Source organism: Haplochromis burtoni, unplaced genomic scaffold, assembly GCF_018398535.1.
Source record: "Haplochromis burtoni strain Fernald_Lab_line unplaced genomic scaffold, NCSU_Asbu1 Contig_30, whole genome shotgun sequence".
Lineage (NCBI taxonomy): Eukaryota > Metazoa > Chordata > Actinopteri > Cichliformes > Cichlidae > Haplochromis > Haplochromis burtoni.
The window spans coordinates 2,556,748-2,569,535 of record NW_024582391.1 but is presented as its reverse complement, the minus strand read 5'-3'; the positions used below and the strand labels follow the sequence as shown (position 1 = coordinate 2,569,535).

The 12,788-nt window shown below is 39.5% G+C and overlaps 1 protein-coding gene across 3 annotated transcripts in view; it reads right to left on the bottom strand.

Moving 5' to 3' along the window:
* waca (WW domain containing adaptor with coiled-coil a) overlaps positions 1-12,502 on the bottom strand; it is a 25,790-nt gene extending 13,288 nt beyond the window's left edge. For 2 of the 3 annotated variants that reach the window (XM_005918454.3, XM_005918455.3), the window contains exons 1-6: positions 12,207-12,500; positions 11,976-12,006; positions 10,970-11,162; positions 1,887-1,978; positions 1,088-1,203; positions 873-988 (exon numbers count right to left, since the gene is read on the bottom strand). In XM_005918454.3, the coding sequence (XP_005918516.1) occupies positions 873-988; positions 1,088-1,203; positions 1,887-1,978; positions 10,970-11,162; positions 11,976-12,006; positions 12,207-12,247 (589 nt within the window). In that variant the 5' untranslated portion in view covers positions 12,248-12,500. Of the gene's footprint in view, positions 1-872; positions 989-1,087; positions 1,204-1,886; positions 1,979-10,969; positions 11,163-11,975; positions 12,007-12,206 lie in introns of all 3 variants that reach the window. The other variant, XM_005918456.3, reaches the window with a different exon arrangement.
* Between the last annotated feature and the right edge of the window lie 286 nt (positions 12,503-12,788).

The following is a 12,788-nucleotide window of genomic DNA, read 5'->3' as shown; positions in this document are numbered from 1 at the left end:
TCATCCGATATATTTCATCATATCGCACAGCCCTACGCACAATAGCATTTAAAATATGCATCTGTTGCTGAAAAATGTGATTATTAGAACGTGGTTCTAATGGACACTCCATCTCACTGTGCTCAATTTACTACTCATAAAATTTGGTGATTAGACTGATTTTTATCTCCCATTTCATCCACTAGTAAATTGGTTGAAATAAAGACCATTAATATTTACCAAGTGGTATTAAACGCCAAGTGCTTTGGCAACTTTTGCCATCCAAATAAAATAGAAGGATTGTACAGGATTGCAATGGGAGTTCTTCGGCTCCCTCGAGAATTCCGCTCAGAAAGTAGTCCCAAATCTTGTAAAAAATGCATCTCATATTATCCAGTAGGAAAACAATGCAGCGATTTTGCAGATAAATTACTAAACTCAAAGTGACTGCAGACTCGACCCAACTTGGTTGAGCAGACAGAATGTCAAAATAACAGCTATAATTAGATAAACTGAGATGTGTTCCCTTAACTTCACAGCAGAAATTAATAGCTTTGAACTCAATTAGCTTCAGCTCACTGCCACAGTAAACAACGTAAAACCTCAGCAACACTGTTCAGTCATTTGGAGCCTCAGTAGCTTGGTAAAGAGTTCCTTAGCATTGATCCACCAGAGAGCACCTCAACACTATCATTACCAATGAACCAGTAATAATCTTTAAATGTATTTTATTTAGCTGTGTAGAAGGACCGTTACTGATAAACATCTGCCATGCCAAGCAAAGAAACAAACACACACACAAAAAGTAAACAAAGCAGTTTTGACATAGTATGATCATAAATAGCAGACCCGACTAGAACAGTGCATGATTTAATAGTGTGTGGAACACTTACTAGGTCCAGTAAAGCCAGGGGCTGCCGATGCTTGCATAGCCTCCCTTCTGTAGTCCCTGTCCTTTGGGAAACTGTTGACAACAGCAGTCTTTGTTGCCTCTTTTTGCCTCTGTTCTCTATGAAACGCATACAATACAAATTAACCATGCATGCATTCTTTATGTGACAACACTGGGACAAAGTCAAAGCTTATATAATGAAATACTTTTAGCTACCTCTCCAGCCATTCTTTGGGCTTCTCCCACTGGGACACTTCTGTCCTGCAGTTGTAATAGTATTTCTTTCCAGAGGAACTGATGTGCTCTGACCAGTCATCACCAGGTTCATAAGGCTGAAAAGAAATATACATTTAGGAACATGAAGCCAATGAGACAGAATGAAAGAGTGTGTGTGTGTGTGTGTGTGTGTGTGTGTGTGTGTGTGTGTGTGTGTGTGTGTGTGTGTGGGGGGGCTGGTTCTGATGCAAGAACTTGTAATACAATCTGAAATGTACAATAGATATTGGGGTGAAAGCAGAAAGCCTAGGAAGGCTGTTTGCAGAGCAGCTTTGTAAGGAGGAAGACTCATTCTAGAGACAGGTTTGGCTGTTATGGAATCAGATTGAAAAGGGTTGCTTTTTAAAACATTGCTGTATTGTCACTGAAGTTTTTTCTTCTTCTTCATTTCCATCATTTAGAAATAACCTAACAAATTTAATCCAATATTATGAGGTAAACAGATAGAAAAGAGCAGAAACTTGAAGCTTACATATCACTGAGAGAAAAGCAAAGTAGAAATAACTTCAAATAAAAGCACAAGTTTATGAGTGTAAGAGGAGGATTACCCTGATTTATGTGTGACATGTAAGGGAACTTAGATGAAATGCAAGTACCAAAAAACAACACTATTTTTTTACACCTGTGAAATGACACATCAGCAGGTGCTGCTGCCAGGAAACAATTCAGTCTATTGCACAGGATAGACAAGACTTCGGGCCGTTATAGCTTCCTGTGTTAAGGAAGAGGCGATACTTACTGTGTCTGAGGTCTTGCTGGGGTTAGAATGCGAGTTGGAGCTATGAAGGGAACTGTGATTGTGAGAATTTTCCTGTGGAGAATAACTGGTCCCTGCAATGAAACACAGCACAGCAGAGGGAGAGATCCATGAGTAACACACAAAAAACACAAACAAAGTTCACTGGCATCACCGAGTGTTTGGATGAAGCAGACTGCGGCAAGCATCAATGTTCTCTCGGCCAACTTAACTTCCAGGTTGTACTTTAACAAGTAAGCTCCATTAATGTAACAGTATTGGTATAATTTATTCCAGCTATGTGGCCTATCAAATAATTAGAAACTTAAAAATCTGAGAATTAAGCTGCCTACTTGATACATTTGAAGACTGCCAGCACTTCAACAGGTAACAGAACAAGTACAACAATCCGATGGAAACAGTGAACCTGCTTTTGGATATGAACTCTCTCATCTTTATCAAGATGCTACAAGAGTGTGCATTTTGAGATAACATGCCATAACATTTTTAAACTGCTTTGGTGATATAACTATATGTCAGTGAGGCAGAACAGCAGGCAAGGTACACGTGACAGAAAGGCCTCTGGTGATCATTGTTTCTGCACATGCAGCATAAGGAGATGAATGACTCAGTGAGCATCACTCTGTATAGACTAGATTCTCTAGCGGTGGACACACAGGCATCACTACAATATGCTACTGGTGCAAAATGAAAGTTTCAGCTTATAAACTTTACTAGCTTGTAAATCATCTCATTTAATAATTTTTATTAAAAAACCTGACTAGCATCTTAGGTTTACAACTCAAGAAATAATTTGAGCATATTTCCAGGATAATTTTTGTGACATACGGCCGGTTAGACAGATCAGTCCCATCCCATACTAACACTATCCATTTAGAAATTACACCCATAGTCTCTTATTTACAGATGCTCAAAAGCAACTGGACAACTGACTGAAAAGCAGTTTGTATCATTTCACTGGACCTCTCAGGTCCAATGCAATGTGGATGCAAGCGAAGGCTGAATATCCAAAACAGACATATTAAACAGATACTTGGATCCGGTCTCAATGCCCGACCCTAGAGCAGGGCGATATAGCCAAAAATATTTATCACGATATATATTTGAAAATTTGCGATAACAATATAACTGACGATATAATTGATGCGAGACAAAATACAACTCCACAACTTTACTAGCGCAAAAAAAAAACAAAAACAAAAAAACCCCCCATCCATTTATTTTCACTTAAACAAGCAGCTGTTTTTTATGTGCATTAGAGCTATGTAAAAATTAACAGTACAAAGGAAAATTCCCTGCTGAAAGTTTAACCAAAAGGCATTTCCAGTAGAAATGGGCTGACATACCCTGAGCATAACATGTATAATACCCACTGAAGTTAAAAAGCGGTGCTCTGCAACATTAAACTGCAGTGTGCCAAATAAAAAAGTCAAAAACATATTTTTCGGACTATAAGGTGCACGGGATTATAAGACACATTAAGCAAAACAAAGCAGTCAGATAAATCAAACTTTATTGAACTCATTCTTCTTGCTTCGTTCACTTCTGTACCATTGTACAGCTGTGATTGAAAACCGCATTTATTAATGCGGTTTTCTATCACAGCTGCTCTATTCCCATGTTGTTGCAGTATATTAATGACTAACCTTCTATTGTGGATGGATTATCTCAGTTGTTCTCCTAACTGAAGTTTGGTCCGTTTGCATCCTGCCATGCGATTGCATTTGTCTCTAACCATCAGGAACCTTCATGTTAACTTTTATCGAGTGGAAAAGTGTTAGCATTCATCCTCCAGCTTCACTGTTTATGTTATGCTAACATAGCTGTGTCGCTAGCGATCACGTAGCACATCATTATATACCAGCTAGCCCAACTTCAGTAACCCTACAAACGTCACTGCTGTTTAGTTTCCTGTCTTCATTTATGTTGGAAGTGATAGCAGAGCTGTACGTTTGAATTTTTTCAGAAATCTCTCAGTCAGAACATGCTATATCATGCTTAGGTAACTAGCGAAACTAGCGAGCTAACTTCCGCTAGCTTCCTGCTAACTTCTAACTCGTTAAATGTAATAAATTTTGTTTTCATGGATGCCTGGAAGTTAAACTTCATAGTTACACCTGGTAAAGCAGCAATGCTGATCGTTTTATTAAAGATGAAAGAATTTAGACAGTTTTTAACTCTCAGTGATGCTGCAGTGTTGTTTGACCTGAAGTATACAGAGTTTAGGACCCAGATTACTCCCAGATTTAAGAGCATCTTAGTCCGACAAATACGACAATAACGACGGCCGCTTGCATGTTCTGCAAAAAAATGTGCTTTGTCGTGTATCTGACGGACAAACACCAAACCAGTTCCACATCACTGAAGTTGCACCATTTTTACAACTATCCGGTCGTTAAGTCTGACGTCACTAGCCGTGTCTGGGCCTAAACTCCGCTGCAGGTCCATATATCAAACGATCACTATGGCATTACTGAGAGTTGAAAAACTGTCTAAAGTCTTTCATCTTTAATAAAATGATCAGCGTTCTGCTCTACCAGGTGTAACAATTGAGTTTAACATCCAGGCATCCATGAAAACGGAATTTATGACATTTAACGGAGTTAGAAGTTAGCAGGAGTTAGCTCGCTAGCTTCTATCTAAATACAATATAGCATGTCCTGACTGCGGGGTTTTGGAAACAAATTAAAACGTACAGCTCTGTTATCACTTCCAGCATAAATGAAGACAGAAAACTAAACAGCAGTGACGTTTGTAGGGTTACTGAAGTTGGGCTAGCTGGTATATAATGATGTGCTACGTGACGCTAGCGACACAGCTATGTTAGCATAATATAAACAAGCTAACTTTTTTTCCACTCGATAAAAGTTAACGTGAGTGTTCTCGGTGGTCAGGAACAAATGTAATCGCATGGCAGGATGCTGTAAAAGGACCAAACTTCAGCCAGGAGAACAACTGAGATAATCCATCCACAATACGAGGTTAGTCATTCATATACTGCTGCATGGGCTGGGCTGTAGTTACATCCTAAGGTTTTAAAAACTGAGCTTAAATAAATGATTAGTGGTAATAAAAGCCGAGGGAGGTCAACAGTGATCACTGACTGTTTTAAGAGCTTTTTGAGATTAAATAGAAGAAAATACAAAACATTAAACATGTTAACAACACAAAAGCCATATTAAACGCAGACTACTTTAGGCCCGGAAGTAGGATTCGTCACGTCATCACTTAACGACCGGATTCTGGTTCATCCGTCTCACTCAACGATCCGCTTTCTCCCTTCTCATTCTCCGTTGCTGCCATGCTTTTTCGGCCATGTGCGGTATGAAAACAAAGGCACCATATTCTTTTTTACCCATATTCTATCACGATATTTCATTTTCTTATCGTTGCCTAACATTGTACCGGTATTACCGTGAACGGTATAGTATGGCCCAGCCCTACCCGACACTATACACACCCTCCTCCCACCAAAACCCCACCTGCCAAATACCTTCAAAAGTTGCCCAATTGTACTGTAAAAAAGATGATAATTAAATAAAAATTAATGCACAAGATCAAAAACTAAGAGATATATTGACACTTTCGTTGACGAATAAAAACGAGATGAAAATGATCAGGAGAGATGAGAGCCAATCAGAATCACAATTAAGTTGTGTAGAGAGGCGGGACGAGTTAAATGAGTGAACATGTGGAGTAAGTTTCACTGGTTGAAAACAGGATATATTTCAGTCAACTGAATCAACTTTACATTTAGTCTACGATAATCTTATGATATTTAGTGAACTAAAACAAAGAATTTCGAATCCTAAATTATGACTAAACTAAATTTTCTGTCAAAATTACACTGTCGGACCAACTGAGTATCGGTTCACACGAACTCAATCTGTACCAAATTTCTGTACTAGAGCATATCTGGGTTTGAGGGAAAACAAGCGCAAGACCATGTTATATCACTCAATGTTGAGGAAATTTTTTAACCCCCCCCCCCACAATGCTTTCTGGAACATTTTTAGTACAAAGCTAGCCACACATCTAATCTGACAAAACAGCTGGTCAAACACAAACTATCTGAAACCTAAAGAGTGTACCGTGGCCTGAAAGCCAAATTCACCAAAGCACAGTTAATGTCTGTCACCAACGTGTAAGAGGACATCATCAGCTTTACTGACATCTTCGGGTAGTTATGTAGGTGCAGTTTTCTTCCTCCTTGGCTCCTTCCTCCATCAAGTCAAGAAATGCCAACTCATCTGCTCGTGCAAAATGAATTTCATCCAGTGTGATCAGATGTTTGTGCATGTTGGAGCATTGGGCATTTTCCCCTCTTTGTTGTGATCAGTGATTACTTAAAAAAGTACTCCATTACACATCACTCACTGAAGAAAGTGATTAGTTTAACAACATTACAATACTTTGTTTCTCTGTAAAATGACCTGAAACCCTTCATCTCAAAATTACCATCAAGCTCTGGGGCGCCTCTGTCAGTGCGCCCCAGGGTGGCTGTGGCTACAATGTAGCTTGCCATCACCAGTGTGTGAATGTGTGTGTGAATGGGTGGATGACTGGTTGTGTAGAGCGCTTTGGGGTCCTTAGGGACTAGTAAAGCGCTATACAAATACAGGCCATTTACCATCGACCAATTTAAGCCCGAGGCTACTATTTATGTATCAACACAAAGCTGGCAACCCAAGGCAAACATGAAAACCAGTCGCCACAATGATTCTACTTTGGAAGCATGAACAGGTAGAAACAGGCTGTAGCCTCACAGCTCATCCCTTTGTTAGCTGTTGAAGTTCAGTGTCTGTTTGCTAGGCTGGGGCCAGCATTTACTCAGCTTTTTAATTTGTGCAATAAAAGTAATGTCCATATACACACGCTGTAGACTGTGCCACTATTTTGCTTCTCTTGGACAAACTGAAATCAGCTGATTGTAATGCAAGTGGAACCGATAAGAAAAGTCAATAGGCAAGCAGACTAACAATTCCAAGGAATTGAACTATTGGGATTCCGATCTCAACCATGAACTCTTTTTTTGTCACAAAATAAATGTACAAAAGAAAAAAACGCAACTCAAAGAATCCAAGTCTAATGAGATCTTCAACTAAAGCACCGACTTCCGCATGAGCGACCATAAAAATAGTTCCATTGCAGCAACAAATGTCTCTAAGATTAACAAATCCAGTTTGATTTTTACAAACCAACCAGAACTAGAATAAAAATAGCTTTCAATACCCAACACTGTCAAAGCAATTATGACAGAACAGGCAGCATTTTTTATCTACTTGTTATTCTGCAAGCTTGCTTAGACATGGATACAGTAATTCCACAATAAACAGCAGAAAGCCGTGAAAGATGAAAAACTTCTAGAAAAATCTGGAAGCAAAAACAAAATAATAATTTCAAGTCCTATTAACAATTTGCTAAAACTCAAAAATAATAAAGTTCATATCTGCTAAAAAGATTGAGTTCAGCAAATAATAATAGTAACAATAGTAACAATACTGCGACACAGCTATTCAGAAGAAACTGCAAATAAGGAAAACATCATACAGAATTTAAGACCGATTGTATTCCCTTACTGAAACCTCCAACATGTTAGTATGACATATCGACATATTAAAAGTGTTGACTCAATCACATCTAACCGAACACAAAAACTGCTACAAACCAGAAACAGGAACCATAACCAAAATTTAGACTTTCTACAGGAGAGAAAAAAAATACAAACATACTGCCCAGTGGGTTATTTTTCCTTGACTTAACATATCTCTGCGCTGTCACATCATTTTACTTAATTTGGACTGGTTCTTTCTACTAACCCTCACAATGCTAAGTAAGAAGTGTCCACAACTATTTACTCTGAGGCTGTAAAAGTTTGTGAAAGGATTCCGATACGAGTTGATGAGTCAGTGAAGCTCACCTCTGATGGATGACAGAGATACTGAGATGAGTTGTTGAGGATCGCCAAAACTTTGCCCATCAGTAAGCATTTTAGTGAGAGTAACACTGCTATTAGCTGGTTTCAATGAAATTTTCTTTGAGGCCAACAATCCACTCATAAGATTTGCGAATGTGATTAAAGTATTTATCAGAGGCAAAGTGCGATGTTTAGGACACTCAAACACCAGCTATCATAACTTTGTTTATAACAAGCTGTTGTTGTTGTTTAACCAGCTTGTTGTCAGCTGTCCACAGATGGAAGGGTAGCATTTCTTTTCCGTTTAAAAATCAGTAACTGCGACAATGTCTGGAAATTCTGGACATTGTTTATGCATGTTTTTGTGTGTTAATAACTTTAGTTTAGGAAACAATGTTTCAGGTGGAGAGTAGGAGGAGAGCAGAGATGAAAAAGGCAGATGACACTTTAAAGCAGTTTTTAAGGCAAGTTTGTTTAGAATGTTTATCAGATTTATCTGGTATGGCGCGCTAATAATAATAGCATTATTCATTTGAGAAACCCAAGAATTCAAAGCCTTAACATCAGCTTCACTGAGAACACACACTGTCCCTTCAAGTGTTGAGTTGCTGTTTTCTGAGTGAGTTCCTTGCCAGCTGTAAATGTAAATTTTCAGCTAGCAGGCCTTGTCTGAACGCTTTCAATTTCACATCTTTGCCTGTAGGAGACTATAATCTTACAGAGAGAGAAAAAGAGAAAGAAGACCAGGTGTTGCTGTTCAGATTGGATGTCGGTCCATCTCTGCAGTGCTCCAGGCTAGTTATTTTGCACTGATTCAAACGTAGGGCTTCACATTATTAGACTGCTGTCATCGTAGATTCTCCCACATTAGAAATGCTTTATATGCAGAAATCTAATTGGAGCACCTGTAATCCTGCACTGAATTTTTGGCTCTGTGGTTCATGATGGAGAATCTTGTTAACCCTAAACTGTCTATGCATTTGTCTTCGTCACAGTAAAGACTTCATGAAACGGCATTTTAGAAACATTTCAAATAACTGAAATTGCAGATCAAACATTGAGGGAAAGACAAGACACACAGTTTGTAGGGGTATGGATAGGGCTGGGTGATATGGCCTAAGATTCATATCGCGATATAATTTGAAGCATGTGCGGTAACGATATATATCGCGATATATTCTTTTCTTCTGTATAACGTATTTGCCACACTATAAGGCACACTTAAAATCCTTTAATTTTCTCAAAAATCGAGTGTGCCTTATGTATGAATTCTGGTTGTGCTTACTGACCTCGAACCAATTTTGGCATGCATAAATCTGTTAAAAATGTTTGATGGATTGTCAGAGCATTACGGCTGCCGTAGTGAGGAGCTTCGCGGAGTAATCTGGGTCCAAAACTCGTCGCTTCAGGTCCCAAAGTCAAACGAACACTGAGAGTTAAAAACTGTCTAAATTCTTTCATCTTTAATAAAATCGATCAGCGTTGCTGCTTTACCAGGTGTAACAATTAAGTTTAACATCCAGGCATCCATGAAAACAGAATTTATTAAATTTAACGGAGTTAGAAGTTAGAGCAGGAAGTTAGCTCGCTAGTTTCCACCTAAACATGACATACCATGTTCTGACTGAGAGATTTTTGAAACTAATTCAAACGTACAGCTCTGCTACCACTTCCAACATAAATGAAGACAGAAAACTAAACAGCAGTGACGTTTGCAGGGTTACTGAAGTTGGACTACCTGGTATATAATGTTGTGCTACGTGATTGCTAGCGACACAGCTATGTTAGCATAACATTAGCACAGTGAAGCTGGAGGATGAACGCCAACTTTTTTTCCACTCGATAAAAGTTAACGTGAGGGATTCTGGTGGTCAGGGACAAATGCAATCGCATAGCAGGATGCTGTACACGGGCCAAACTTCAGTCAGGAGAACAACTGAGATTATTCATCCACAATACGAGGTTAGTTATTAATATACTGCAACAACATGGGAATAGAGCAGCTGCGAGAGAATTCAACATTAATGAATCAATGTTACGGAAGTGGAGGAAGCGCAGTTTTTGGCTTTCCCCATATTTCAAAAGTGCTTCATCTCTTTGCTATGACTGTCGCCCGGCATAATTTGCAGATGATAATGGTTGTAGCCGCTGCGATGCTTTCGACCAAAACAGGCGCAGCTTGATGACATCGCGATAGAGCGGTATAGTCAAAATCTATATCGTTGGCCAAATTTATATCGTTTATATCATATATCGTTTATATCGCCCACCCCTAGTATGGATACACTTCCTACACTTAAAAACATGCAAAATGGATCTTTGGTGCTGGAATGTAATGAAATGTGGCCAATGCCTAAAGGTCAGACAAGTTAGCAAACAGTTGTTTTCATCTGGAAAAGAAAGACACATGCTGTCCTTATATTGTGAGAGCCTATCCATCATGTGGCTGCTTGCATGCAAACTTGTGGCACTGTTACTAATGTTCGAGTAGCATTAGTTTGCTGTAGTGACTTTTTACAGAAAAGTGACCAGGACAGCTGACACACTCCGATTCCAGAGAGGAGAGCATGTCTGAAAAGGAGCTCAAAACATCACAATACTCCACGCATGGACTCAACTGCTTGCGTGCCAGTTACTCAAAGTTTACCAAAAAAGTCCACTTTGACAAAACTGTACTGAAATAATGTTGTTAAAATTAGCAGTTGACCAAGGCGAAGAAACAAAAGCAGTTACTCCCCTCCACAAAACGTGTCCTTCAAGACTTGAATGTCTGTGCAGAGTGTGGTCTTACTCTGGTCTGAACTTTAACTGTACTCACAGAACATCTACCTGTGAGGTTGGAAACCACGATAACCATTCATTCAATCAAATGCAACCTGCAGAGACTAATGCTCAGTGGTTAAAATTAAAGCACATAGCAACAGCTTAACAACGCGTTTATTTTAAATTTGTTTGTTCAAAAACTACCACGGCCGGATTACCCACAGTGTAAAACCTGACAGCTGCAGTTTCAATACTGAAGCACTCAGTTGTAAGAAAAACAAAAAAACAAAACAGCGCCTCACTAAGAGAAAGAGCACCTGTTTCTGGAGTAATTAAAGAGAGCAGCTTTATTTCTTTCTAAACTCATTTTATTCGCCGCTCTCACCTCCATCCCTGTCTCTGGCGCGGTGCGTGTGGACACCCTTTGCTCTACTGTGTCCCGTGCTGTCGATGTGCTTGTTTTCAGGGCTGTCAGACCTCCTGAGCATCTTGCAGGGAGGGGTGACGTCTGAAGAGTCTCGCATCTTGTCATGCCGGTGGTCCCCTCCTGGATGGCTCTTGGATGAGTATTTGAGAGTCTGTAAACACAAATCAAACGCTTTACTAAAAACCTCACACTTAAAATAGGCCTACGCTTCTGTTATCACCATTAGCAGGTTTCTAAAAGCAGCCATGGTGAGCAGAGTCCTCAGCTCTTGAAAGTACTGTCATGTCATTTCATTCATAGTTTCAATGATGCAGAAATTAATTAGCACGAGGAAATGCATATATATATATAAATAGAGCAGCTTATTTATCGACTTCGCCCCTTCTATAAGCTTATATTTAACAGCCACGTTAATTGTGCCCGTATTTCTGCTCATAACAACGTATGCATGCAAACTAACACATGTTAAATGACGAAGTAAACAACATTTTATTCGACCTATGAGTATTAGCTCGCCATTTCACTTGGCTATCGCGATTTGAATTAGGTAGTGAATTCACTGGTTTGCTGTATAAATATCAAGCACTTTGATATTAAGGAAGCTTAACTGGCTATATCCTTAAAATGACAGATTGCGGTCAGGCCCTAATCGGACTGGCTAGCAAGCAAGCTAACAGTAACAAGCTATCATTAGCTTTCAGCTGTAATAAAACTCGCCCGTACCTTTTCCAAAACAGCCGACTTCGACGAATATGTTCATTCTGTCAAGTCTTTACTAGCAATGCTAACGTTAGGATACATTTACAGGGCTTAAATGGAGGCTTTAAGCAAACCTTTCTACTTTTTGTGTTATTTTCCGCACTGACTGGGGCCTGTTGTGCTCTCCAGAAGCCTGCACTAGAGTGTCCATTTTAATCTTATTTGCTGCTAGCAAGCTAGCAGGAGACGCTTGGCTAACAAGTACCTGATAGGGCTGAGAATCTCTTCGGTCGCACCTGCAACGAAAAAGGAAACAGTTATGAATTTTAAGCTTCAAATGTCAATGTTCAGAAATCGGTGAAAGCCCCGCAGCGAGTGAGGGATACAAGTTTCCACACAGTTATTTTGGTTTCAGTAAAAATGGCGGATTGTCAAAGCGTAGCTATGAGGAAAAGGAAAAAAATGTGAATAAGTAAGGTTAAAAGGAGGTGTTTACCCATCGCCGAGTCTCGGTTGTTTCCTTGCATACATTACCATCAATGCCGTGTTAGTGTGATTGGAGTGGGATGTGAAAGACTGATAACTGCACTATGTTTTCGTGTTGATTCAGCGACCTGAAATCGCCAGTTATTTTTCAGCCTAGCTTCTGGGTATTGCAATGCTAAATCGGCTGCACTGGTCGAAAGAGCGCCCTCACTCAGTCCATCTCCCACTCTGGCTCACAGCCGTGTCTCTAACAGCCGAGCAAACGTAGCAGAGAAGCCGAGCTGAGACCGGGGTTGCCAGATAGGCCACATCCACCACTAGGAGCACGCCTTCGTGAAGTCAGAAAATGTTTACCAAGTCATGCTAATAACATTATATATGTGAGGTTTTGTTGCTCTCTGCCATGTACATATATTTGTTTTGACAGTTTTAAGCTAATACTGTTAATTTTACTTTAACATTACCGAATGTGGATATGTAAAACTTACACATAAATTATTTAACGGCGCATTAAAATCACCTCGCGTGCCAGCACTATGACGTTACTGATAAGTATTTGGAAAAATGACGAGTATATATATATACATTAACT